This window comes from Mya arenaria, chromosome 2 (assembly GCF_026914265.1).
Source record: "Mya arenaria isolate MELC-2E11 chromosome 2, ASM2691426v1".
Classification (NCBI taxonomy): Eukaryota; Metazoa; Mollusca; class Bivalvia; order Myida; family Myidae; genus Mya; species Mya arenaria.
In genome coordinates, this window is record NC_069123.1 from 49,660,585 (window position 1) to 49,686,996 (window position 26,412).

A 26,412-nucleotide genomic window follows, 5' to 3' on the forward strand; every position below is an offset into this window, starting at 1 on the left:
TGTGTTGTGGACGTGTTGCTAATGTTGAATGTTGCCATGGAGGTCTTCGTCATTCCAAATATACATTTTCAGATCACGTTGTATTAACATGTTATGTATACATTAATTAAGGTACTCAGCATGACACGGTCTCGCAGTATTCAAGTTCAGGTAAGCCATCCATCTGATAAAAAGAAATGATATAAATTAGGCTCGGTATGTATGAATTACTATTATTAGGTACTCTTTTTTTCTCTTTTTCATTTTTGAGAACCAGGTTTTTTTACCTAACTGACCTATATCAGGGTATTCACTATTGCAGAAATTTTTAGAAAAACATTATCCAAATTTTAAGATGTTGACTCAGAAAATGCACATTATAAGGAATTTACGAAAAAAAAACATCATCGTCAAATAAATGTAGATTTGGGAGGAAGATATAGGGATGGTTGCGTTTGTGGAAACAAACATTATTATAGAATAAATTAAGCCTCAAAAGGAAGACTTGTTTATAAATTAACATCGAGATAACTTCTTTTTAATTTTATATTGATGAACCATTATATTATTTTTGATGGATTGCATTTTTGAATATCACCATAATAATGCTAAATGATATAATATAATAAAAGGAGATATTATTTGAAAACATTAAAATGAGACAACAAAGCAATTTTATTAATTCGTTTCTGAAATAACATAATGTCTACACCAATGTTTATACAAAAAGTTTTCGATAAAAACATAAAATTTCTTAAACTTAACTTTTTGTAAGTTTAAACTACATGTAGCCTTTTGTTGCATTTATGTTGGATGGATTACCTTAATGAACTTTGTATGTAACTACTTGCGGTTTACTAAATCTATATTATACGTTTTGAAACAGATTATAAGGTAACATGTGCCAATCATCACAGATATCCTTGTATGCATCATACTGTTGCTTCTAGAAATCATTAAATTCAAACATTGCGGAATGTTGTTACAATTTATAAAATTCAGCAATCTACACTTTTCCAAAAAAGTTCAACCTTATGTCATGGACAAAGATTGACCGGCGTAGTGTTTGAGATTATATTTTGTCTATTTGCCCAGCCACTGTTTAACCTGCTGATTCACATGATTTAAATCAACAATAATCAAAATAAATGTATGGCAGATTTGAGGAATAATATCATCCCGCTGGACAAAATATAATTTCAAACACTAATTGTTTGTTGTTACTTAAACATCAGTTATAAATAGATATTATATGCTGTGCGATGTGAAACTTACGATATTTACTCAATGTGCTTTTTCAGAGAGGTGCTTTTATATGATGTTTTAGATATTTGTAGAAGTATTTTATGGATTAAAATTAACTCACAGAATTGTTGTTTGAGATTTTTCAGAAATTACCATATTCAATTATTGGTATTTATAGTCTAGTCATATAGTTTACTGTCTGTATTGTTTGATTGTTGGATATGGTGTTATGTACATATTTACATGTTTGAATATTTTAAAAAGATTGTCAAACAGAAAAGCAAAGTTATTTAGTAGAAATGTTACAATTTCAATAAGATGTTTAAAATATATAAGTCTGGTGAAGTGTGTTTTTTACAGAGTTTTAAAATTTATCCTAGCACTGTTAACTGTATTGATTGATGTTTTTAGCATTTAAAACATTCTGGTCCGTTTCCTTGGATACGTCTTGTGTTTGTCAGTAACTAATTGATATTGAATAAAACATCAAAATATTTGTAGAGTTGTGTTTAAAATTGCATGTATTTGTGGATAAGTGAAGTTCACATGTTACTTATCCAACGATACATCACATCAATCCTTATTATGAAGAAGAAGGATCTATATTTCGGGAACATGAACATTGTATATTACTGGTTGATGATTAAGAAACAGAATCTATAATTCTGTAACATGTACATTGTATATCACTGGTTGGTGATTAAGAAGCAGATTCTATAACTCTAGAACATGTACAGTGTATATCACTGGTTGGTGATTAAGAAACAGATTCTATAACTCTAGAACATGTACAGTGATCACTGGTTGATGATTAAGAAGCAGATTCTATAACTCTAGAATATGTACAGTGTATATCACTGGTTGGTGATTAAGAAGCAGATTCTATAACTCTAGAACATGTACAGTGTATATCACTGGTTGGTGATTAAGAAGCAGATTCTATAACTCTAGAACATGTACAGTGTATATCACTGGTTGGTGATTAAGAAACAGATTCTATAACTCTAGAACATGTACAGTGTATATCACTGGTTGGTGATTAAGAAGCAGATTCTATAACTCTAGAACATGTACATTGTATATCACTGGTTGGTGATTAAGAAGCAGATTCTATAACTCTAGAACATGTACAGTGTATATCACTGGTTGGTGGTTAAGAAGCAGATTCTATAACTCTAGAACATGTACAGTGTATATCACTGGTTGGTGGTTAAGAAGCAGATTCTATAACTCTAGAACATGTACAGTGTATATCACTGGTTGGTGATTAAGAAGCAGATTATATAACTCTAGAACATGTACAGTGTATATCATTGGTTGGTGATTAAGAAACAGATTCTATAACTCTAGAACATGTACAGTGTATATCACTAGTTGATGATTAAGAAGCAGATTCTATAACTCTAGAACATGTACAGTGTATATCACTGGTTGATGATTAAGAAACAGATTCTAGAACATGTACAGTGTTTATCACTGGTTGATGATTAAGAAACAGATTCTATAACTCTAGAACATGTACAGTGTATATCACTAGTTGATGACTAAGAAGCAGATTCTATAACTCTAGAACATGTACAGTGTATATCACTGGTTGATGATTAAGAAGCAGATTCTATAACTCTAGAACATGTACAGTGTTTATCACTGGTTGATGATTAAGAAACAGATTCTATAACTCTAGAACATGTACAGTGTATAACACCGGTTGATGATTAAGAAACAGATTCTATAACTCTAGAACATGTACAGTGTGTATCACTAGTTGATCACTGAAAACAGAATGTATAATTCTGGAACATGCACATTGAAAGGGGTACATTGGAGTCACCCAGTGGTCGGTCGGTCGGTCGGTGGGTCGGTCCGATGCAAACTTATGGATGGAATTCAATTAAACTTCATATAATGATAGAACATACTGAAAGGAAGTGCAGTGTGCAAGAACCATAGCTCTATTTTAGAGCTCTATTATATTACAGAGTTATTACCCTTAGTTACTTTTTCTTGCGTTTTAACTGTTGCAATTGAGTAATTTTACTAAGATTTATGAACGAACACCAATAGGCAATTGGCGGGTGCTCATTTGAACAGATATCTGTCAATTCAAGCCCAAAATAGCTCAATTTCCAATAGCGTTACTAAAACTTTTCGGCTAGTTAGTTTAAATTTCACCATTTGCAGTCCGGGCATGCCAAAATATAAATAATTAACATTGACTTACAATCGAAACATTAAAGGGACTAGACACCGAATGGTCCGTAAATCGGCAATTACAGTATTTCCTCAAAACATGTCTAGAATTATCATTACAAACTACTATGAAGCTTATGATACATAATTTAACGTGATAGAAAGCGTGGGTATATGTACATGTTTTGCCAGATGGGTTTATGACCTTCTTGGAAATAAATGTTCTGTTCTGTTCTATGTATCTGTTCGTTGCTGTCTCTACTATAAGTTTACCCGTTTAAAATTGCGCATGATGGTTTCCCAGTTTATAGTGCGTTAATTGAGCATGTGAAAGTCACGTGATTAGTACAGATACATATATCGACGCTAATAGATTTACTCCGTAATGTTATTAATCTGTAGGTACAAATACTTGGTTAACTGTTAGGACCTTATGTCATCTTAATAATTTAATATTGACAAAGATTATGGATTAGCTGAATTTTAATATGAATAGATCACAACACCAATCTGGTCTTAATGTGTTTGTACCTACATGCAAATTAGCGGAAAACCCTTTCTCACTGAATTCCAGATAACACCTATTTAAAAATTACTGGGATTTGCCACAGGCATCTGGATCATTGTTTGTCACTTAAATGTTGTTTAAAACCATTTTGGGTACATACAAAGAGATAAACAACACATCTGAAGATATTTAGTGTCTTTGATATACAAAAAAGAAAGTGTTTTTTTGTATATCAAAGACACTTAATATCTTCAGATGTGTTGTTTATCACATTGTATTAAGCAACATTTAAGTGACAAACAATGATCCAGATGCCTGTGGGATATGCGTGGTAGACAAACTCAGTAAATTTTGATTTGGAAAAATACGCAATAATGTATAATGTTAAATAATGCGTCTTTATCGATGTGATACACCAGATAGTAATATTGCGTTGTACACAACGATATCAATTTTAGTTTTTTGACAATTTTCTTTTTATCTTGCAATGGTATCATCTGGTGTCTAGTCCCTTTAACACACGACGCTTCTGTGTCGATGTGTTACACAGAAGCCACAAGTATGAAGGTCATGGACAAAAATGAAGGCCGCTGACAACATACCTATTGCACAATCTATGCAAACCTGTACATATCTCTACCTCGAATCCGTGACACGTTCAAAGCAAATCGTACATGAATCTCTCGTATGCATTAATCAATGGTTTCCCCACCTCGCACGTCCAGCAGATTTAGGAAAAATACAAAATTTGTTGCGAAATGCTTAAAAAAAAAACCCGAGCCAAGTTAATTTCTTGGGTTGCGATCTCACTGGGTTTGTCAAAATTCTGCATGTATGGGTTCTACTGTTTAATATTCCCTATATGCAATCCTTCTCTCTCTCTCAAACCTACACCTCGGCACATGCTTTTTATCTAACCAGATTAGTTGATAATGAATTAGTTTGTAGTACCGTCTGTGTGTTGTAAAAAAAAATCGGTTATTTTTAAACACTTCTCCCGTAGAAGAACGGGCCTACAAATCGTATTTGGTCTAGCTACGCCCCTGGCCACATCTGATCTAATATCTGCCTACGTTTCAATGGTCCACATTGCATTATGCAGCTTTAAAAATTATTCCAATGAAAGATGTCTCAATGCATTTAACAAAAATATAATTGTAGGGTGTTTCAAATACATTACATATAAACGTCAACTACGCCCCGTCAGGACAGCTCTAACTCTTAATTCAAGTTTCAAAACAATACAAAGACGTGTTTAAATCCCATTGACACGTCACCTTATAGGATTGAGCGATATTTTCTTCTTCTTCTTCTTCTTCTTCTTCTTCTTCTTATTCTTCTTCTTCTTCTTCTTCTTCTTCTTCTTCTTCTTCTTCTTCTTCTTCTTCTTCTTCTTCTTCTTCTTCTTCTTCTTCTTCTTCTTCTTCTTCTTCTTCTTCTTCTTCTTCTTCTTCTTCTTCTTCTTCTTCTTATCGGCCTGAGAAACAAGCAATACACTTTCTGTTGTCTAAGTCGGATAGATCACCAGTAGCCGTTTGGTATGGAATTATCAACTCGCTACCCTCGCTGATAAATTCCATATCATATTCGTGACCGATGCTAAACATAGGTATCATTGCGCTGTACGACCAGCCATGTACGTTAATTGGTATCATTGCACTGTACGACCAGCCATGTACGTTAATTGGTATCATTGCACTGTACGACCAGCCATGTACGTTAATTGGTATCATTGCACTGCACGACCAGCCATGTACGTTAATTGGTAGCATTGCACTGTACGACCAGCCATGTACGTTAATTGGTATCATTGCACTGTACGACCAGCCATGTGCGTTAATTGGTATCATTGCACTGTACGACCAGCCATGTACGTTAATAGGTATCATTGCACTGTACGACCAGCCATGTACGTTAATAGGTATCATTGCACTGTACGACCAGCCATGTACGGTAATTGGTATCATTGCACTGTACGACCAGCCATGTACGTTAATAGGTATTATTGCACTGTACGACCAGCCATGTACGTTAATAGGTATCATTGCACTGTACGACCAGCCATGTACGTTAATAGGTATCATTGCACTGTACGACCAGCCATGTACGTTAATTGGTCAGCCCTGCATGTATATTGTTCAGGCGGGAAGCGTGACATGGATCTTTCAAAGTGGCGGCCATCGAACAAACTTACCTTATGCATGTATGTTTTGTGTGTTTTACATTCATTAGCCCGGCTGATATTAAAATGAAATGTTTTGTGGGATTATGCCGAAAGGTTTCTATTGATTTTGCATTTTTCTTGCAATTGCTGTAAGTAAATAAACCGTTCACATCGTCAGATCAATCTAAAAGGACATGCGGAGTAGTTATAAGTACCAAGTCATTTAGCTGCCATGGTACGAAATAAACAAAAACAAGAGAATAAACGGAAGGAAAATATCATTTATTGAAATAGCACTCTTGCTTTAATATAATTGAAAAAAAAAACACGAGAAATTAAAAAAAAATATGATTAAAACTTAATGATAAAATTATAATGATGATTAGAAATAGATGCTGAATATGGTTCTTGTGGTGATGATGCAGTTGTTGTTATTTTAAAGGATATTCCCAGGATCACAGCTATCGTATGAGGCCATGGTATAGTCGCTGCTATCTCTTCCCCGACTACCTGACGTACTCCCACGCACCTGTATTTCTTCGCACCAACTGCCGTCGACAAAACAACAACCAAACATAAGTTCCATTTCGCTTACGTCTGTGCAAAAGAACGTATTTTAAGCAAAAATATATATTTTGTATTTTTAGTTTTAACGGATGTTGATGGTTAATCATCTAAACAATCCGAATTTAAGAAAAACACGAATATCGGCATTTTCTGTTGGTTTTAGAAATTTTACAGTGAGAGTGTAAAAGGTGTCAGCATTTTCACCAAGATTTCTTTAACCAAACCCGGGTAGCAGGAAATGAATATCTCATTTTCGTGTATACTATTATAAAATTATATAATATTGCACATTTGTACAGACATTTTATGATAACGGTAGGTTGCTTCGTCTGTATTGGGATTAATGATAATATCTAGAATGGGAATAGTAAATGTCTTGACAAGTGGATAGTCTGATGAAATATGTAAGTACACGCATAGTTTACATGTTTCAGCGTCTATGGTACCAGAAGTGTCCCTCCATGCAACCGGAAGTGACTGAAGCGATGCTGCGCCATTGAGCAGCTATGGTATGAATTTAACAACACATAGTTGGATTCAATAGCTGGAATATCATTGATGCAACAAAGATGTAAGATACAATTATATTCGAAGATCATGATTAATATTATAATTACGATTGAATACGTGATAAAGATGACGATAACGGTGGTACCTTTGCTGCTGCTGCTGCTGCTACTTATATTGTTGTTATTACATAGGATAATGATGGTGGTATATTAGGTTATCCAAATGTTAGCAGGGACATAATATTAAACATTAATAAAAGCCTTTTTTATTTGGCAGAAAACATCCCCACAGACCCGTCTTCCCAACAGAGCAATTATGGAGTTTGCCAGCAAGGGAGTGATATCTCTTTTATGGCACGATGGGCGTATCGTGGCGACGCCTCACCGATGACGACACCACACCGATGACTACACCTCACCGATGACGACACCTCACCGATAACGCAATGGGAGATACCTCACCGATGACGCAATGGGCGACTTCTCACCGATGACGACACTTCACCGATGACGCTATGGGCGACACCTCACCGATGACGCTATGGGTGATACCTCACCGATGACTCAATGGGTGATACCTAACCGATGACGCAATGGGTTATACCTAACCGATGAAGCTTTGGAAGGCACCTCACCGATGACGCAATGGGTGATACCTCATCGATGACGCAATGGACGACAACTCACCGATTACGCAATGGGCGACTTCTTACCGAGGAAGACACTTCATCGATGACGCTATGGGTGATACATCACCGTTGACGCTATGGATGACACCTCACCGTTGACGCTATGGGCGACACCTCACCGTTGACACTATGGGCGACACCTCACCGAAGCAGCAATGGGCGACTTCTCACCGAGGGAGACACCTCACCGATGACGCTATGGATGATACATCACCGTTGACGCTATGGGTGACACCTCACCGTTGACGCTATGGGCGACACCTAACCGAAGACGCAATGCGCGATACCTCATCGATGACGATACCTCAAAGATGAGGCTATGGGAGACACCTCGCCGATGACGCTATGGGCGACATATCAGCGATGACGCTATTGATGATACCTCAGCGATGACGCTATGTGTGATACCTCACCGATGACACTATGGGTGATACCTCACCGATGACGCAATGGGCGACACCTCATTGATGACGCATTTGGCGACACCTCGGCAAAACGCTATGGGGGATACATCACCGTTGACCCTATGGGCGACATCTCACCGATGACGTAATCGGCGACATCCCATTGATGACGCTTTGGGTGACACCTCACCGATGACGCTATGGGCGACACCTCACCGATGACGCTATGGGCGACGCCTCACTGATGACGACACCTCACCGATGACGCTTTTGGCGACACCTCACCGATGACGCTATGGGCGACACCTCACTGATGACGACACCTCACCGATGCCGCTTTTGGCGACACCTCACCGATGACGCTATGGGCGACGCCTCACTGATGACGACACCTCGACGATGACGCTATGGGCGACACCTCACTGATGACGACACCTCGACGATGACGACACCTCGACGATGACGCTATGGACGACGCCTCTGATGACGACACCTCGACGATGACGCTATGGGCGACACCTCACTGATGACGATACCTCGACGATGACGCTATGGGCGACGCTTCACTGATGACGACACCTCGACGATGACGCTATGGGCGACGCCTCACTGATGACGATACCTCGACGATGACGCTATGGGCGACACCTCACTGATGACGACACCTCGACGATGACGCTATGGGCGACACCTCACTGATGACGACACCTCGACGATGACGCTATGGGCGACGCCTCACCGATGACGACACCTCGACGATGACGCTATGGGCGACGCCTCACCGATGACGACACATCGACGATGACGCTATGGGCGACGCCTCACCGATGACGACACCTCGACGATGACGCTATGGGCGACGCCCCACCGATGACGATACCTCACCGATGACGCAATCTTGTTACCAGTAATTAATATTATCCATATATACATTATCTAAGAAGTCGTTAAAGGTGTATCACTCAAGAATTATGCTTTTTATACACGTTTTTGTATTGATATTAAATACGAGTGTCACTTTAAATTTGTTTTCAATAAAAAAAATTGGTGAATTGCTATAAGTATACATTTATTGTGAACATGTTGATGTTTCTTATTTATAAAACGGTCAAATTTAAAGAATAAATGATATGACTCAACTATTTTATATTAAATAATAATAATTGACATGGAACAGTGTATAAGGTTCTTGAAGAACGTTGGCTGTGTCTGCAATTTGTGTGGTTTGACGCCAGGTCAATCGTAACAACTTGGCCATCTCAGGCAAGCTACGAGATATACCTCGTAAATAGTAGTAAGGTGATAGATGTGCCCGCCTTCTGGTAGTGAAATGGTCTGGTAGTAGATGTGTCCGACAGTCACCAAAATATATATTCATATAAATGCTATCAGATGCATTTCGGAGCCTGCTAAAAACTACTACCGTAAAGTGTGTATTTGTAGACAAAAACATTTTTACTGACTTTTGCTTAAATTAGAAATACTTTGCCTTGCATGATTATTTTGATATAACATACTTCTTATGCCAACATCATGAGTGTGTTGTATAATTTTTACGTATCTTACTTCAAGATCAAGTCAACATTTATTATCCAGCCTTAAATTTGACTCCTTAGTCATATACTATTAGCTTAACATCATCTTCATCATCATCATCATCATCATCATCATCATCATCTTCATCATCATCATCATCATCATCATCATCATCATCATCATCATCATCATCATCATCCTACCACCACCATCACCATCACCAACAAAAATACCATCATCATCATCGTCGTCGTCGTTGTAGTCGCCGTCGTCACCACCACCAGTATCATCATCATTATAATCATTATCATCATCAACACAACCACCACCAGCACCACCATCGCCGCCGCCGTCGTCATCATCATCATCACTATCACATCATCATCATCATCAGCGTCACAACCACCACCACCATAATCACCATCATCGCTGACGTCTACATCGTTGTCGTCGTCATTATCATCATCATCATCATCATCGACATTGTCGCCGTGGCGAAGTAAGTACTTTACATTTATCAAATGATATCACATTTAACTAGGAAATTTGTTAATTTATTAAGGGATTCTTTTTTTAAAAAGTCGATCAAGTTAAACCGACTATTGCACGTGTTGATTACTGACTGTGTTATAATTAAAAAAGAAAGTTTTCATCCAAGTTCGATATATTTAATAACACCAGCCCCAACGACATTGCTGTGTACAGTTAAATCTATTTTAGGATGCAAGTAAATACACAACATAAATCAAATTAACCGAATACACATAGACAGTGGTTGATGAAAATTAGTTCCGGGAAAAGTAACATATATTTCTATAAATAGAATGACACTTCCCCATTGAATGACGGCGAACTGTCCATATGTTCTCGGATGTCTTTCATCTTATTGGCAGGTTCCACCGTGCAGTACTGCATGTCGCATGTAATGGTGTGAGGTATGTTCTTCATCGTCTCTATCAGACGCCGCACCGCCTCCGCTGTCATTGCCACATCATGAAGTGTAATCTCGGTGATGGAGGCTGGAGGGCGGAGGTGGAGCTCACCTAGATTTGTACCCCCTATGTACAGGTGTTGTAACTGAGGGAGACTTGGTAGTGTATCCACAAGTAACTGGACATTCTCAACGAACCATAACACAACACGTTGTAGTTTACTCCTCCTTTGATCGTCTTTAAATAATCTAAATATGTACATTTCAACATTCGATGATACACTAACTAAGTTACATGTTGTAATATTTGTTGGATCAACCTGCACACGTGTTGTGTTGTTTCCCACTATACGCAGATATTCCAGCCTGTGACACTGGGACAGGTCATACTGCCCATCACGGCACCTCAGTGTCACTGCTTTGAGGGAGTCGGAGGAGGATGTGATCACCTCCTGCAGCTCTTCCCCATTAATTTGATCATTGCATTCATCGATATATAGTGACTGAATACGTTCCTTGTTTATCATCATCAGCTTTTTTAACACTACGACATCCTGGTCACTATGAATCCAGAAGTGTGCGAGATAGAGCTGTATGTCACCATAGTTGTTCGCCCTGGCTTCACGGTGTCCGGAGAGAATCAGGTCCTGAAGTAGTTCAACCTCTTCGCTGTAGATTGATGGTCGGTATGGTGGTCTAGAACTATTGATCCATGAAGACATTTGCACACCGAGCTCGGGCTTCATTCCACATATGAAAATAAATGTCTGAGAAACATCTCCCAAGATATTTTCCTCATTATCTTGTTCGTACTTGTCTGATAGCTGACTGTAGTCGTTTTCATTTAAACATAAATGAAGAGCCGCTAAAAACTCTTGAAGTGTTTTATGAAAGAATGAAAAGTGAGATGATCTCTTGATCAATGAGTTGGATTTCTTCTCCGTGAGTAAGCCTGACTTCAATGCAAATTCAACCTGCTCCCTGCTTAACAAAGCGTTGACTGTTTTGTTGCTGAAAACAACAGACGAATCTCTGCACTCTGAATACAAAGTTGTGTATGCTAACTTTGCCAGCGTAAGGTAAACCATGGGATTTTGCACGAAGCATTCGTGTTCCTTTAATACAGATGGCAGTTCAATTTCCGGAATGTTATTCCCGCTTTGCATACAACTTAGTCTACATGATAGCATGTTTATCATGCCAGCATAAATGTCACACTTTGAATCGGTTAACGATTTGCCCACGAACCACAGGCACACGAGCTGGGTGATACTGATAGGTGCTGACAATAATTCTTCAAGATCCTTCTCTGACACCATTTCCATGAAAGCCCATGTTGTTCGTTCATCCTCATTTCCCCCATTAAGAATGTTGATGATATTTTCCACGAGTTGCTCCGGGTCTGCAGCTCCTTCTATTTCAAGATATTTGTCGATCTTTGAATCCTGCACTCTAAACTGTGACATTCGCCAGGGACGCGTTGTCGTGAGGAGTGTGGCCTTGTTGGCCGAATTTCGGAAAGGGGTGACTTTTTCCTCAGTTTTGCAGGTACATTTTACGTTTTCCGAATGGGTCCATTCGTCGAGGCCGTCAGCTATGATTAAACATGTTTCACTTTCCAGCACCGTCTGTAAAAGCCGGTAACCATAATCGGCATCCTTCTCGTGGTAGATTTTACGTATAAGTTGATCCTTGATCATTTCTGCTAGATCACACGTTTTACCTGAATCTCGTAGGATGACATGAAACAAAAATGCAAACTCTTTGAAGAATTCTGGGTCGGCAAAGCTTGTTTTAATACCGACGTTTTCATCCGCTGGTAAATATTGGTGAGTCCAATCCAGGGCACACATTACGGAGAATGTGGATTTGCCATTGCCCGGTTCTCCAACAAGGAAAACATTTCTGAGCAACTGATCTTCTTTTAAGAAAACATCTGAAAATTTTGCAATTTTTTGACCGCTTTCTTTGTTGTCAATTTTGCCGATTTTTCGATGATCTTTCTCCACAATTTTCGGTGCCACGTAAAATTTCCTGAGTTTGGCGTTCTTTTCTCCGAGAATGGGAGATATCGGCATGTCGGCCAAAGTGGTTCGGTAATGGTTTGCCAAACGTAGTCGTAATCCTGAAGTAAATGTAACGATATATCATTAAAAACATAAAAATAAGAACATATACGTTTGCATTATCACAAAACACTTGGTGAGAAAACAGGAATCAGTTTTGTGACAAGACGCTCGGTACAAAAGATAAAAATAAGCAATATCACAAGACCCTTGATGCAGACGATAAGTTATATCAACAGACGCTTGTTTAATATGATTAGAAACAGAATTATCAAAAGACGTCTGTTGCAAAAAATAAGTAGCAGCCTTTAACAAGAGGCCCGGGACAAAAGATAAGAAGCAGCATTATCACAAGACGCTTGTTGCAGAAGATAAGTAGCAGCCTTTACCAAGACATTTGGTTCAGAAGATAAGTAACAGCATTATTACAAGACGCTTGGTATAGAAGATAAGAAGCAGCATTATCACAAGACGCTTGTAGCAGATGATAAGAAGTAGCATTATCACAAAACGCTTGTTACAGACAATAAAAAGCAGCATTGTCACAAGACGCTCAGTACAGAAGATAAGGAGCAGCATTGTCACAAAACGCTTGTTGCAGAAGATAAGAAGTAGCATTATCACAAGACGCTTGTTACATACAATAAAAAGCAGCATTGTCACAAGACGCTCAATTCAGCAGATGAAAAGTATCATTAGGCCAAAAAAAATTATTTGTTTCGGGTAACCTTCCCAAAATTTCTAGGTAGGGATTTTATTTTATTTTTTGATTTTTTTTTCAAAATCTGTCGTAAGTTCAGAGTGTTTTCTTGCCCATGGCAGTCTTTCCTACATTACTGTCATTGCCTGACCTTGTTTTATCATATTAACAATAATTCTGATTAAAATCTGCATTTATCCGCCCTTCGTAACTCTCTATTCGCTTACGAATATTTTTTTTGCTCAGAAACGGAAAAAAATAGTTAGGGTCGGCGCATTTTTATAGGTAGGGTCGAGTTAGCCGAAACGGACATAATATTTTTAGACCTTATCACACGACGCTTAGTACAGAAGATAAGTAGCAGCAATATTACAAGACGCTTGTTGCAGAATATACGTAGCAGCATTATCATAAGACGATTAGAAGCAGCATTATAAGTATATATCACGAGTTTCCGGTACGGATAGAAAAGTCCGACACGGGGGCACGTGCGTAAGCTGGTAACGAGGCTTGCCGAGTCACCGGCCACGCAACGTGCCCGAGGGTCTGATTTTCCTATCCGGACCGGAAAAACCTGATTGATATTTTTTCTTGCATATCTAAAATTATCAAATTGTGGAAAAATTGACATAGAACACGCACTTATGTACAACCAGCGCTTGCGACATCGTTTACTGACGTCATAAACCGCAATTATTTTAAATCACTATTGATGTTAAATAGTTACTCTGAAAATCGCGTTTTTTATGATTATTTATTTTCAATTTTAATCAAAAGTCTTGCATACTTCTATATTTGATTGCGCTTTACTGAAATGGTTAAATATACTTTTCATAAACCAAACAATAAAATAAATAAAAAGTGACACGTGGATGCGCGTGACTCATCTGACATAGGGGATATAAGACGGGGTTTTCCAGCACTGGTGACATAACCGGAAACACACGTCCGGTATGCAAAAATATCATAAGACGCTTGGTACAGGTGATAAGAAGCAGAAATATCACAAGACGCTTGGTAAGACGAAAGGCAGCAATAGTGTAATGATTGTATAAGTTAAAAGTTGTATGAGTTCTTATAAGTATCTATCATGTGTTTCCGGTACGGATAGAAAAATCCGACCCGAGGGCACGCGCGTAAGCCGGTAACGAGGCTTTCCGAGTTACCGGTCACGCAGCGTGCACGAGGGTCGGATTTTTCGATCCGGACCGGAAAAAACATGATTGATGTTTGTTTTTTTTGCATACCTAATATTATGAATTTGTGGGAAAATTGATGTAGAAAACGTACTGTTGTACATTTCACCAAAAAGCGCGTGCGAAGTTGTGTACTGACGTCATAAAGCGCAGTAATTTTAAATCACTATCGACGTCAAATAATTCCTTTAAAAATCGCGTTTTTACGATTATTTACTAATTTTTAATTTTAATTAATTGCATACTATACTTTTCGTTAACCATACAATTAATGAAATAAAAAATGGCGCGTTGTTGCGCGTGACTCATCTTACATGGGGGGTGTAAGATGAGTTTTTCCAGCACCGGTCACATGACCGGAAACACACGTCCAATATGCAAGAGTAATAATTTCTAGCACACCGGATAGGCATTTCCGGTGATGTCAGCCGTGCTGGAAAATCCCATCAGGCATCCCCCCATGCCAGATGAGTCACGCGCTGTGACGTAATACTTTAAATTTCTTTTATAATACACTTTATGTTATCATAATTATTAGATTTAAATAGATGAGTTCCATTAACATTAACTTTACAAAAATGAACTTTAAAAAAACAAAAAAAATAACCCTATAAAGACATAATTTCGAGGAACTTATTGACGTCTGCAGTGAATACAAATTACTGCGCGTCATGACGTCAGTAAACATCATCGCACGCGCTTTTTGGTGATATGTACAAAAATGCGTTTTTTATGTACTTTCTTCACAAAAAATGTAATTTACTGTATGCTAGAAAAAATATCTATCATGTGTGTCCGTTACCTGGCAACGCAGGTGCCCTCGGGTCGGATTTTTCTATCCGGAACGGGAACACATGACAGATATTATTAATCTGTCATGTGTTCCGTTCAGGATAGAAAAAAACCCGACCCTATGGCGCTTGCCGAATTACCGGCTGCGCAGCGTGCCCGAGGGTCGGATTTTTCGATCTGAAACCAAGGAACCGACACATGATAGATATTTTTCTAGCATACCTTGAATAACAATATTTTGTGAAAAAATACATGGAAAAGCGCATGTTTGTACATTTTACCAAAAAGGGCGTGCGATGATGTTCACTCACGTCATGACGCGCAGTAAGTTTTATTCACGACATACGTCAAGAAGTTTCTGAGTATCACGTCTTTTATGGGTTACTTTTTGTTTTGAAGATATATTTGAGTAAAGTTTATGTTTATCGCACTCATCTATTGAAATCTCATAATTATAGTTACATAAAGTGTATAATAAAAGAAATAGAAAGTATACCGTCACAGCGCGTGACTCATCTGGCATCACGGTAGGGGTGCCAGATGGAATTTTCTTGCATACCGGACGTGTTTCCGGTCATGTGACCAGTGCTGGAAAACCCCATCTTACACACCCCATGTAAAATGAGTCACGCGCAACAACGCGCCACTTCTTATTTATTTTCTTGTATGGAATATGAAAAGTAAATTATGCCATTTCAATAAAGCACAATCAAATATATTTATATATATTAGCATTCAAAACTTTTGATTAAAATTGACAAAAAATAATAGAAAAAACGCGATAATAAGAGGAACTATTTGACGTCAATAGTGATTTAAAATTACTGCGCTTTATGACGTCAGTAAACAACTTGCACGAGCTTTTTGGTGAAATGCACTAAAGTGCGTTTTCTACATCAATTTTCCCACAAATTGATAATTTAAGATATGCAAAAAAATATTAAGCATGTGTTTCCGGTCCGGATCGAAAATTCCGACACTCGGACACGCTGCGTGACTGGTAACTCGGAAAGCCTCGTTACCGGCTTACGCGCGTGCTTTCGGGTCGGATTTTCTATCCGTACCGGAAACACATGATATATTTTTATATTCCAGCACGTCTGACGTCACCGGAAATGCCTATCCGGTGTGCTAGAGTTTCAACACTATCTTATCTTTCTTAACGAAAGTTAGTGGGCGGAAACCATTTTTCTTTCTTAGAAACAGTGCCCAACACCCTACTTCTCATAAGCAACCCCAAGCTAGCTCTTTACATAAGCCACCCTACACACAGTTTCATCCATATCCATATACGTCAATTTGATCAAAAACGTCTCTTACTTTCCTTCAATATCTCCCCTTCGTTCTCAGCACTGATCTTGAAATCGTCTGTTTGCAGCTGTCAACAAAACAGATCAAGACATTATGCATCCAATAATTCAAAGGCTATTTTACAAAATAATATAAACTATAAACTTATATTATAAAGACAAAAGTTGAACAGAAAACAGTTTTACTACATCAGAAAGTGTATGTACGTTGTCATAAAGGTGACATGTGTAAATAAAACTATTTTTTTTATCTCGGGATCTCAACTAAATTACTCGTCCCCACGACTTCCATGTTGTTGCCACGACTTAATAATTTCGAGGCCACCACTTCGTACGTTTAAGACGTTGGAGGGTTCAGACCAGTTGACGATTTGTGTCATGGGTCTGTAATGCATCGTGACCCATCGGTACGCAACCTTGGTTTGGCCTCGCTTCTAATAAGGTCAAATAGGGACTCCCACCTACACTTAAGTCCGTTGGTCTGATTAGATGCAAGGTCAAATAGGGTCCCGACCATCACTTAATTCCGGTGATCTACTAATAATTAGGTACATGGTCAATTAGGGATTCCCACCTATACTAAAGTCATGTGATCTAATTAGATACATGGTCAAATAGGGACCCCACCTAAACTTAAGTCCGGTGATCTAATCAGGTGCAAAGTCAATTACGGACCCCCACCTCCTTTAAAGTCCGGTGATCTAATCAGGTGCAAGGTCAAATACGAACCCGCACCTACACTAAAGTCAGTTGATCTAATTAGGTGCACAGTCAAATAGGGACCCCCATCTTCACTGAAGTCCCGGACGGTCTGTCACGTTTGCATATCCCGTTCCCCCCGCGCTGTCTCATGTTTATCCCGTTTTCTCCACGGTTGTCTGAAACGGGGCTGCCGTGGCCACCGGGAACATAGTGTAAACGTAGAATTACTGAACTTTTGATGACTACACTATTATATGTATGACTATTATTTATTATTGACGCATTGTTCAGATTGGGGAACATTTATTGAAATGGTATGAGCGTGCTTAATTAGATGATCAGAATCGTTGTGGAATCATATTCAAACTTCCAAAAATTATTCCGATCGAGTGATACTTTATAGTGTTTAAGTTTGGGCTAGTGAAATTGGTTTCGGGCTGGTAAAATTTCCTATCTGGTAGCCCGAATGGGCTAGTAGATTCAAATCCGAATTTCGTACACTGTAAAGTCCGGTGATCTAATTAGGCGCACGGTCAAATAGGGGCCCTCACGTACACGAAAGTCCGGTGATCTAATTAGGTGAAAGGTCAAGTAGGGGCCCTCACGTACACGAAAGTCCGGTGATCTAATTAGGTGAAAGGTCAAGTAGGGGCCCTCACGTACACGAAAGTCCGGTGATCTAATTAGGCGCACGGTCAAATAGGGGCCCTCACGTACACGAAAGTCCGGTGATCTAATTAGGTGAAAGGTCAAGTAGGGGCCCTCACGTACACGAAAGTCCGGTGATCTAATTAGGTGCAAGGTCAAGTAGGGGCCCTCACGTACACGAAAGTCCGGTGATCTAATAAGGCGCACGGTCAAATAGGGGCCCTCACGTACACGAAAGTCCGGTGATCTAATTAGGTGCAATGTCAAGTAGGGGCCCTCACGTACACGAAAGTCCGGTGATCTAATTAGACACACGGTCAAATAGGGGCCCTCACGTACACGAAAGTCCGGTGATCTAATAAGGTGCAAGGCCATATAGGGACGCCCACTTACACTAAAGTCCGGTGATCTAATTAAGTGCAAGGTAAAATAACGACCCGCACCTACACTAAAGTCCGGTGATCTAATTAGGTGCAATGTCAAATAGGTACGCCCACTTACACTCAAGTCCGTTGATCTAATTAAGTGCAAGGTAAAATAGGGACCCGCACCTACTTTCAGTGTTGACCTGTCGCAATGTCCTGTGAAGGAAAAAATGTTTTCGCTTTGTCTGTAGGTGGATCAAATACAGCCCTGACCTACACTAAAGTTTGTTTATCTAATTAAGTGGAGAGTCAAATAGGGACCCCACCTTCACTAAAGTCCGGTGATATCTAATAAGGTGGATCAAATAGGGCCCTGACCTACACTAAAGTCTGTTTATCTAATTAAGTGGAAGGTCAAATAGGGACCCCACCTTCACTAAAGTCCGGTGATATCTAATTAGGAGGATCAAATAGGGCCCCGACCTACACTAAAGTCTGTTTATCTAATTAAGTGGAAGGTCAAATAGGGACCCCACCTTCACTAAATTCCGGTGATATCTAATTAGGTGGATCAAATAGGGCCCCGACCTACACTAAAGTCTGTTTATCTAATTAAGTGGAGGGTCAAATAGGGACCCCACCTTCACATAAGTCCGGTGATATCTAAATAGATGGATCAAATAGGGCCCTGACCAACACTAAAGTATGTTTATCAAATTAAGTGGAAGGTCAAATAGGGACCCCACCTTCACTAAAGTCCGGTGATATCTAATTAGGTGGATCAAATAGGACCCTGACCTACACTAAAGTCTGTTTATCTAATTAAGTGGAAGGTCAAATAGGGACCCCACCTTCACTAAAGTCCGGTGATATCTAATTATGTGGATCAAATAGGGCACCGACCTACACTGAAGTCTGTTTATCTAATTAAGTGGAAGGTCAAATAGGGACCCGCACCTTCACTAAAGTCCGGTGATATCTAATAAGGTGGATCAAATAGGGCCCTGACCTACACTAAAGTCTGTTTATCTAATTAAGTGGAAGGTCAAATAGGGACCCCACCTTCACTAAAGTCCGGTGATATCTAATTAGGTGGATCAAATAGGGCCCCGACCTACACTAAAGTCTGTTTATCTAATGAAGTGGAAGGTCAAATAGGGACCCCACCTTCACTAAAGTCCGGTGATATCTTATTAGGTGGATGAAAGGGCCCTGACCTACACTAAAGTCTGTTGATCTAATTAAGTAGAAGGTCAAATAGGGACCCCACCTTCACTGAAGTCCAGTGATCTAATTAAGTGGAAGGTCAAATAGGGACCCCCACCTACAGTAAAGTCCGTTAATATTATTAAGTGCATGGTCGAATAGGGGCCCCACCTACACTTTAGTCCGTTGATCTGATTAGGTGCACAGTCAAATAAGGAACACCACCTACACTACACCCCCGCCTACAGTAAAGTCCGTTGATATAATTAAGTGCAAGGTCGAATAGGGGCCCCAACCTACACTAAAGTCCGTTGATCTGATTAGGTGCAAGGTCAAGTAGGGTCTTAAGTTCGGTGACGAGGTCAAACCATACTATTATAAATTGTATTCAATAAACGCATACCTGATCCTCACAAAAGGTAGTCCACTCGATATAATTCGCAATCGCTCCTCTTACACAAGAGTACAGAAATATCTTTGCACGAGTTTATCGAATCTGATATAAAACAACAGCTGTCAAAGAGACAGCGCGCTCGACTATCCCGCCGCTTTTCAGTGTAAGGATTGAAAAGTTTTGGTGAAACATGCATGGATCAGTGTTAGATTAGATTTCAATGCAATACATGATGTGCGGAGATATTAAAATAAATGTGGTTACATGCAAAATTTTAACCATAATTTTTAAGTGTAATAATAAAGGGCCATTATTGCAAAACACAGTTATCTAACTTGATTTTTCAATTAGGTTGGGCGGTTGAATACCATGGTATAAAGTCTCAATGCAATACATCAAGTAATTGCTGAGATATTATCCTTTGTGTGCTAACAAGACCGTAACCAGAAATTCTAAGACGCATAATAAAGGGGCAAAAATTATATAATATGAAAGATAGAGTTATCTGACTTGATTAAATAAGAAGGTTAAATGGTTGGGAGCCTGTGTGTAAAGTTTCAATGCAATACATGATTTATTTGCTGAAGCATTGACTTGAAAGTGCTTACATGCAAAACCTTAACCAGTATTTCTGAGTCGAATAATTAAGCGCAATTATTTGCATTAAATTGAAACTAGAGTTATCTTACTTGGTTAATTAAGTAGGTTGGATGGTTGAGTACCATTGTATCAAGTCTCAATGCAATACCTCAAGTAGTTGCTGAGATATTAACCTATGTGTGCTTGCACGCAAAACCTTAACCAGAATTTCTAAGTCAAATAAAAAGGCCTATTATTGGCATTAAATGCAAACTAGAGTTATCTAACTTGATTAATTCAGTAGGTTGGATGGTTGAGTACCATTGTATCAAGTCTCAATGCAATACCTCAAGTAGTTGCTGAGATATTAACCTATGTGTGCTTGCACGCAAAACCTTAACCAGAATTTCTAAGTCAAATAATAAAGGCCTATTATTGGCATTAAATGCAAACTAGAGTTATCTAACTTGATTAATTCAGTAGGTTGGATGGTTGAGTACCATTGTATCAAATCTCAATGCAATACCTCAAGTAGTTGCTGAGATATCAACCTATGTGTGCTTGCACGCAAAACCTTAACCAGAATTTCTAAGTCAAATAATAAAGGCCTATTATTGGCATTAAATGCAAAGTAGAGTTACTAAACTTGGTTAATTAAGTAGGTTGGATGGTTGAGTACCATTGTATAAAGTCTCAATGCAATACCTGAAGTAGTTGCTGAGATATTAACCTATGTGTGCTTGCACGCAAAACCTTAACCAAGGGGTGACGCAGACGCTTAGGTGAGTAGTATAGCTCTCCTTATTCTTCGAATAGTCGAGCTAAAAAGGACACGTGCAATCATACCTTTTTTCAGCTGTTTCACGGCCTCGCACTCTCGAGTCGATATGATAGTTTTGTTATGTCCTCTAGGTTCATACCTGTTGAAGCAATTCTACGGTTTTTTGTGCTTAGCGTATGCTAGTTTAATTGTGTCACATAACATTATAAGTCAATTTCGGGTGCACACATGCGCAGAAGTTGGCAGTCAAGTCGTCTGCGAAGTTTCACCATGCATAATAAAATTATTTTTAATAATCATTCCTGAACTACACAAAAAATAGTACACACATTATAATTTAAAAGTACTCTTCCAGCAAGTTACTATGTATTTCTACACGTGTCGACCGAATTTAATACAAAAAAGTAAACGTTAACTCATGCCCTTTCTCATACCTGTTCTGTGGCGTGTTGTGCCTTACATCGGTATGCTAGTTCAGCTGTGTCATCTATCGCATACAGTCAAACCTGTTTAATCTGTTCCACGGCATGTCGTACCTAGGGCCGGTATGCTAGTTCAGTTTTGTCATCTATCTTGTAAAGTCATACCTGTTTAAACTATTCCACGGAGTGTGGTGCTATGGGCCGGTATGCTAGTTCAGTTGTGGTTTTTATCATGTAAAAGCATACCTATTTAATCTGTTTCATGGGATATTGTGCCTTGAGTATGAATACTAGTTCAGTTGTGTCATCTATCATGGAAAGCCATACCTTTTTGTTCTGTTCCACGGCGTTTCGTACCTAGGGCCTATATCATGGATAGCCATACCTGCTTAATCTGTTTCGCGGCTAGTTGTGCCTTTGGCCAGTATGCTAGTTCAATTTTGCCATCTCTCTTGTAAAGTCATACCTGTATAATCTGTTTAGTCCGCTATCATGTAAATTTGTACCTTCTTAAGCTGTTCCACAGCGTGTTGTGCCTCGGGTCTGTTTATTAATTCAGTCTTATCCTCGAGCAGGGTGCGTAGCTTGAACAGGAAGTCCACTAGTTCTGTGTCCTTGACCCTCTGGTCATGGGAATGGCGTACGCGTCGACCAATGTCCCGAACCTTAAATGTAATGTTTGAAATAAGTTTTGACTAACATAGCTTGTAGTTGTGGTGAAGATGGCACAATTGAAATGCATACTATCATGCAATATGTAGTAACTATATATTCACTTTAAGACTTCTTGGTTGTTTGGATTAGAGTAACGAATGTACAAAATAATCAGAGCAACTTCAAGTGAATACTGAAACATTCTAAACGTATTATGAATTCTTTAAAGCTGAACTCTCACAGATTGACCGTTTAGGCCACGTTTTTATGTTTTGTCTGGGAATTAGCCAATGTTTGCGTTAATGTCTGGAAACCAGTGATATAAGACTGCTGACAAATGATCTGATCTGTTTCTTTCATATTTTTTTGTTCGAAAATTGATGTTTTATGCTAAAAATGTTTGTAACGCTTTTAGAAAAAACGAGGTTTTTTGCTGTTTTTTAGTGAGTTATCTTATATGACTGAACTAAATGTATTGATGCCCAAATAAGCTGATTCTGGGACAAAAAAAATAAATAAAAGTCAAAACTGTCAATCTGTGAGAGTGCAGCTTTAAAAAGTCATCGAAATCGCATAAAATGATTATAGTATGATTCATATGTTTACCTCTGTTAACAAATTTAACTGTGTTGCAACGTTAAACGACAGCTTGTTCTGGAAATCCTTGCAATTCATCATGACGCTGATCACGCCGTTGAAGTCACTGTCTTTGATGGAGGACACGGTCTTGTAGCCATCAGGAGGCAGGAAACACTTGGCTATCTCCCAGGGAATGGTGCTCCATTTGTCTGCATTCGTGTTCTTCCATGATGGTCCCAAAAACCTGTGATGTTGAACTATTTCATCACGGACGCCTTCACAAATCCCATTTGGACAAGGAACATACTGTTTTGAAGGACCGTTATGAAATTTGCAGTTATATTTACTTGTGCATATCTTAGGAGTGGAGCACTTCAACACGTTCTCGGTGAAACATTGTACACATGCTGCCCCGCCTGGAAGACCCTTGGATGTTCTTACGGTGCTGTAGATGTCCTGATGTACGCATGTCAGCACGTCATCCACAAGACCTTGTAAACCCTCCTTGGTGATGTTGAGGGCGAGGGCGGCCTTGACCCAGTTCTGGGCCTCCTTTTCCCTCAACACATCCCGATAAGAGGCCATTGTTTTGCCATTAGATTGTATTCAACACCTGGTAAAAGAAACAAGTCACTGAGTATTACTTACACTATAAAAGTCCCCTTCGGATTCTTATACAATTTGAAATAACTAGCATAAATTAAAGCTGCACTCTCACAGATTTACTGTTTTGGCAACTTATTTATTATTGTCTTGGAATGAGCCAATTATTTTGCGTAAATAAATGTATCTGCTGACTGCTGACAAAAGATCAGATCGCAGATTTTCATATTTCCGTCGAACATTGATGTTTCATTGCTAAATGACTTACTATTGATTTAAGAAAAATGCATAAAACATCATTTTTGGAACTAAACTATGCAAATCTGCGATCTGATTTTTGTCAGCAGTCGTATATCACTGGAGTCCATTCATTTTCATATAAATTGGCTTGTTTCAAGACAAAAAAATATTTTTAAAAAGTTGTCAAAACGTTCAATCAGTGAGAGTGCAGCTTTAAAAAATGTTAAAATAGCAGCCACATATTTCACGACGTAAATTAAAAATATTATTGACCGGCATAATATCCCTATTGCCCTCTATCTGCATATAACATTACATGAACCAATTTTTAACACTTCATTTTACATGGCAAAGATCCAGTTAAGATATTGGTGTATTCACTGCTATATTGCAGCCAAATGTATCATAGGTGCTATACACAGCAGCTTTTATAATTTTTGGATGACATTTTTGCTGTTATAATAGGACCATTTTCAAGTGTAGTAAATTGATTCTTTATGTTGCCATACCATTGTTGTCTGGCGTTTTTGAAGTTTCTAAACACTTTTTAAGTTATGTAAAGATTGAGTTTAAGTAGCATTTCCACTATTTATGTTGCCATGGCAACCACATTTTTGTCTGGCGCTTTTGACAAAGTTTCTAAACACTTTTTAAGTTATGTTAAGATTGAGTTAAAGTAGCATTTCCACTATTTATGTTGCCATGGTTACCACAATTTTGTCGAATAATGAATAAAATGATGTGCATGATATTCGGACGGACATCCACTACGGTAAAATCGGTAGGGGGTTAAAATTATTACATAATATACAGCATAAAATAATTATTTAAACATAGCTCATTATTTTGGTAATTACATACTGACATTACCCTTCAATCAGCTTAGTATTCAAGATAATTTTTTGTCTACTTGTCCAGCCCCTATTTAAATTCACCGATTTAAAAGATTAAAGTCAATAATTGGGCAAAAATATAATTTCGAACGCTTATTCGTTTCTCAATATAAAAGTATGCAAAACGTGCTGATCTTTTTTTGCTGATAAAACATCCAGCTGTCACCCTGTATTTTAAATCGATGCTGATCCGTGGCTTAGTGGTAACACACTTGACTTTCAACCCAGGGGTTGCAGGTTCGACTCCCATGCAAATTTTGTATTTTTCACTACATGTATAAATGCATTGCTATTATATAGTATTATTCATTGTATTATCTATAGTAATCCTTCTTTTCTACAATATATGTGTTTGTTGTATAAAGTTTTGTTCTATATGTTTCTTTGTATTATGTTCTGATTATCATGTGTCAAATCTCTTCATATCGGAGGAAATAAAAAATATCTCTCTCTCTACTTTTTGACATGACATATTAAAATAAATAATGCGATGGTGTTAGAATAAAGGACGTAGCCAGGGATGGTCAATGATTCGGCGTTAGAGGGGGCGTAACTTAGGGGCATACCCTTTTTACTTGCGCCCCTCCCTCAGAAACGAAATGTATTTGGTTTAAAGTGTTGCCGGGTTAAAGATCATGGATTACTTTAATTAATCTACAAATAGTCAATATGTTCAAAGGGTCATAACTCTTATATAACTTGTAAAAAACACATTGATACCGAAGTTGATAACTTAAATGATTGTTAAAATTAATAAAATAAATGTTGATAAAAGCGTTTCATCTTTCATTGAGACCAGTGGGAGTAGGATTTTAAGTATATATCATGTGTTTCCGGTACGGATAGAAAAATCCAACCCGAGGGCACGTGCATTAGCTGGTAACGAGGCTTTCCGAGTTATCGGCCACGCAGCGTGCCCGAGGGTCGGATTTTCGATCCGGACCGGAAAAACATGATTGATATTTTTTCTTGCATATCTAAAATTATCAATTTGTGGAAAAAATGACGTAGAAAACGCACTTTTGTACATTTCACCAAAAAGCGCCTGCGATGTTGTGTACTGAAGTCATAAAGAGAAGTAATTTTAAATCACTATTGACGTCAAATAGTTCCTCTAAAATTCGCGTTTTTGCAATTATTTTTTTCCAATTGGCAACCGAAATAACATGGATTTTTATTGCATGTTTAATGTTTATGAATACAAAAGCAATGAAATTCTGAAATATAAACCAAATCTTGACAAGACTTACTCTTTCACAGCAAAATGTATGCAAAAAAAGTTTAAAAAAAGTATATTTGTCATTATATTAGCTATTTTGGCCTGATTTAGTTTTTTTCCCAAAGTCAGCTTTTTCCCCCAATATGCAAGGCACAGCCGGTAAAAATAATTCCAAAAAATCACTGAAGTTATTCAATAATAAGATGAAAACAATTTTTGATTTATAATGTCTTAACTTCAAACTTCTCTGAGTTTTGCTCATTTTCATTAAGGACTAAGCCTTAGTCGAAAAATAAATATGGAATAAGGAATCAGTAACTAGCTAACACCCATTTTATTTG

The 26,412-nt window shown here is 38.3% G+C and overlaps 1 protein-coding gene across 1 annotated transcript; it reads right to left on the bottom strand.

Annotated features, from left to right (window-relative positions):
• Window positions 1–10,604: 10,604 nt before the first annotated feature.
• On the bottom strand, window positions 10,605–23,723 carry LOC128215507 (uncharacterized). The gene is made up of 4 exons (XM_052922193.1): window positions 23,144–23,723; window positions 22,390–22,548; window positions 16,797–16,854; window positions 10,605–12,847 (listed from the first exon to the last, which is right to left on the bottom strand). The coding sequence occupies exons 1-4, from the start codon at window positions 23,699–23,701 to the stop codon at window positions 10,605–10,607; spliced, it is 3,018 nt and encodes a 1,005-aa protein (XP_052778153.1). The 5' UTR covers window positions 23,702–23,723.
• Between the last annotated feature and the right edge of the window lie 2,689 nt (window positions 23,724–26,412).

Excerpts from the sequence above, each read along its gene's own strand:
- LOC128215507 (XM_052922193.1), bottom strand. The coding sequence starts at position 23,701 with ATGGCCTCTTATCGGGATGTGTTGAGGGAAAAGGAGGCCCAGAACTGG. Across the intron at positions 22,549-23,143 it reads AGTTAAATTTGTTAACAGAG|GTTCGGGACATTGGTCGACG; the intron begins GTAAACATATGA and ends ATTACATTTAAG. Across the intron at positions 16,855-22,389 it reads CTGTGGAACAGCTTAAGAAG|CTGCAAACAGACGATTTCAA; the intron begins GTACAAATTTAC and ends TTTTGTTGACAG.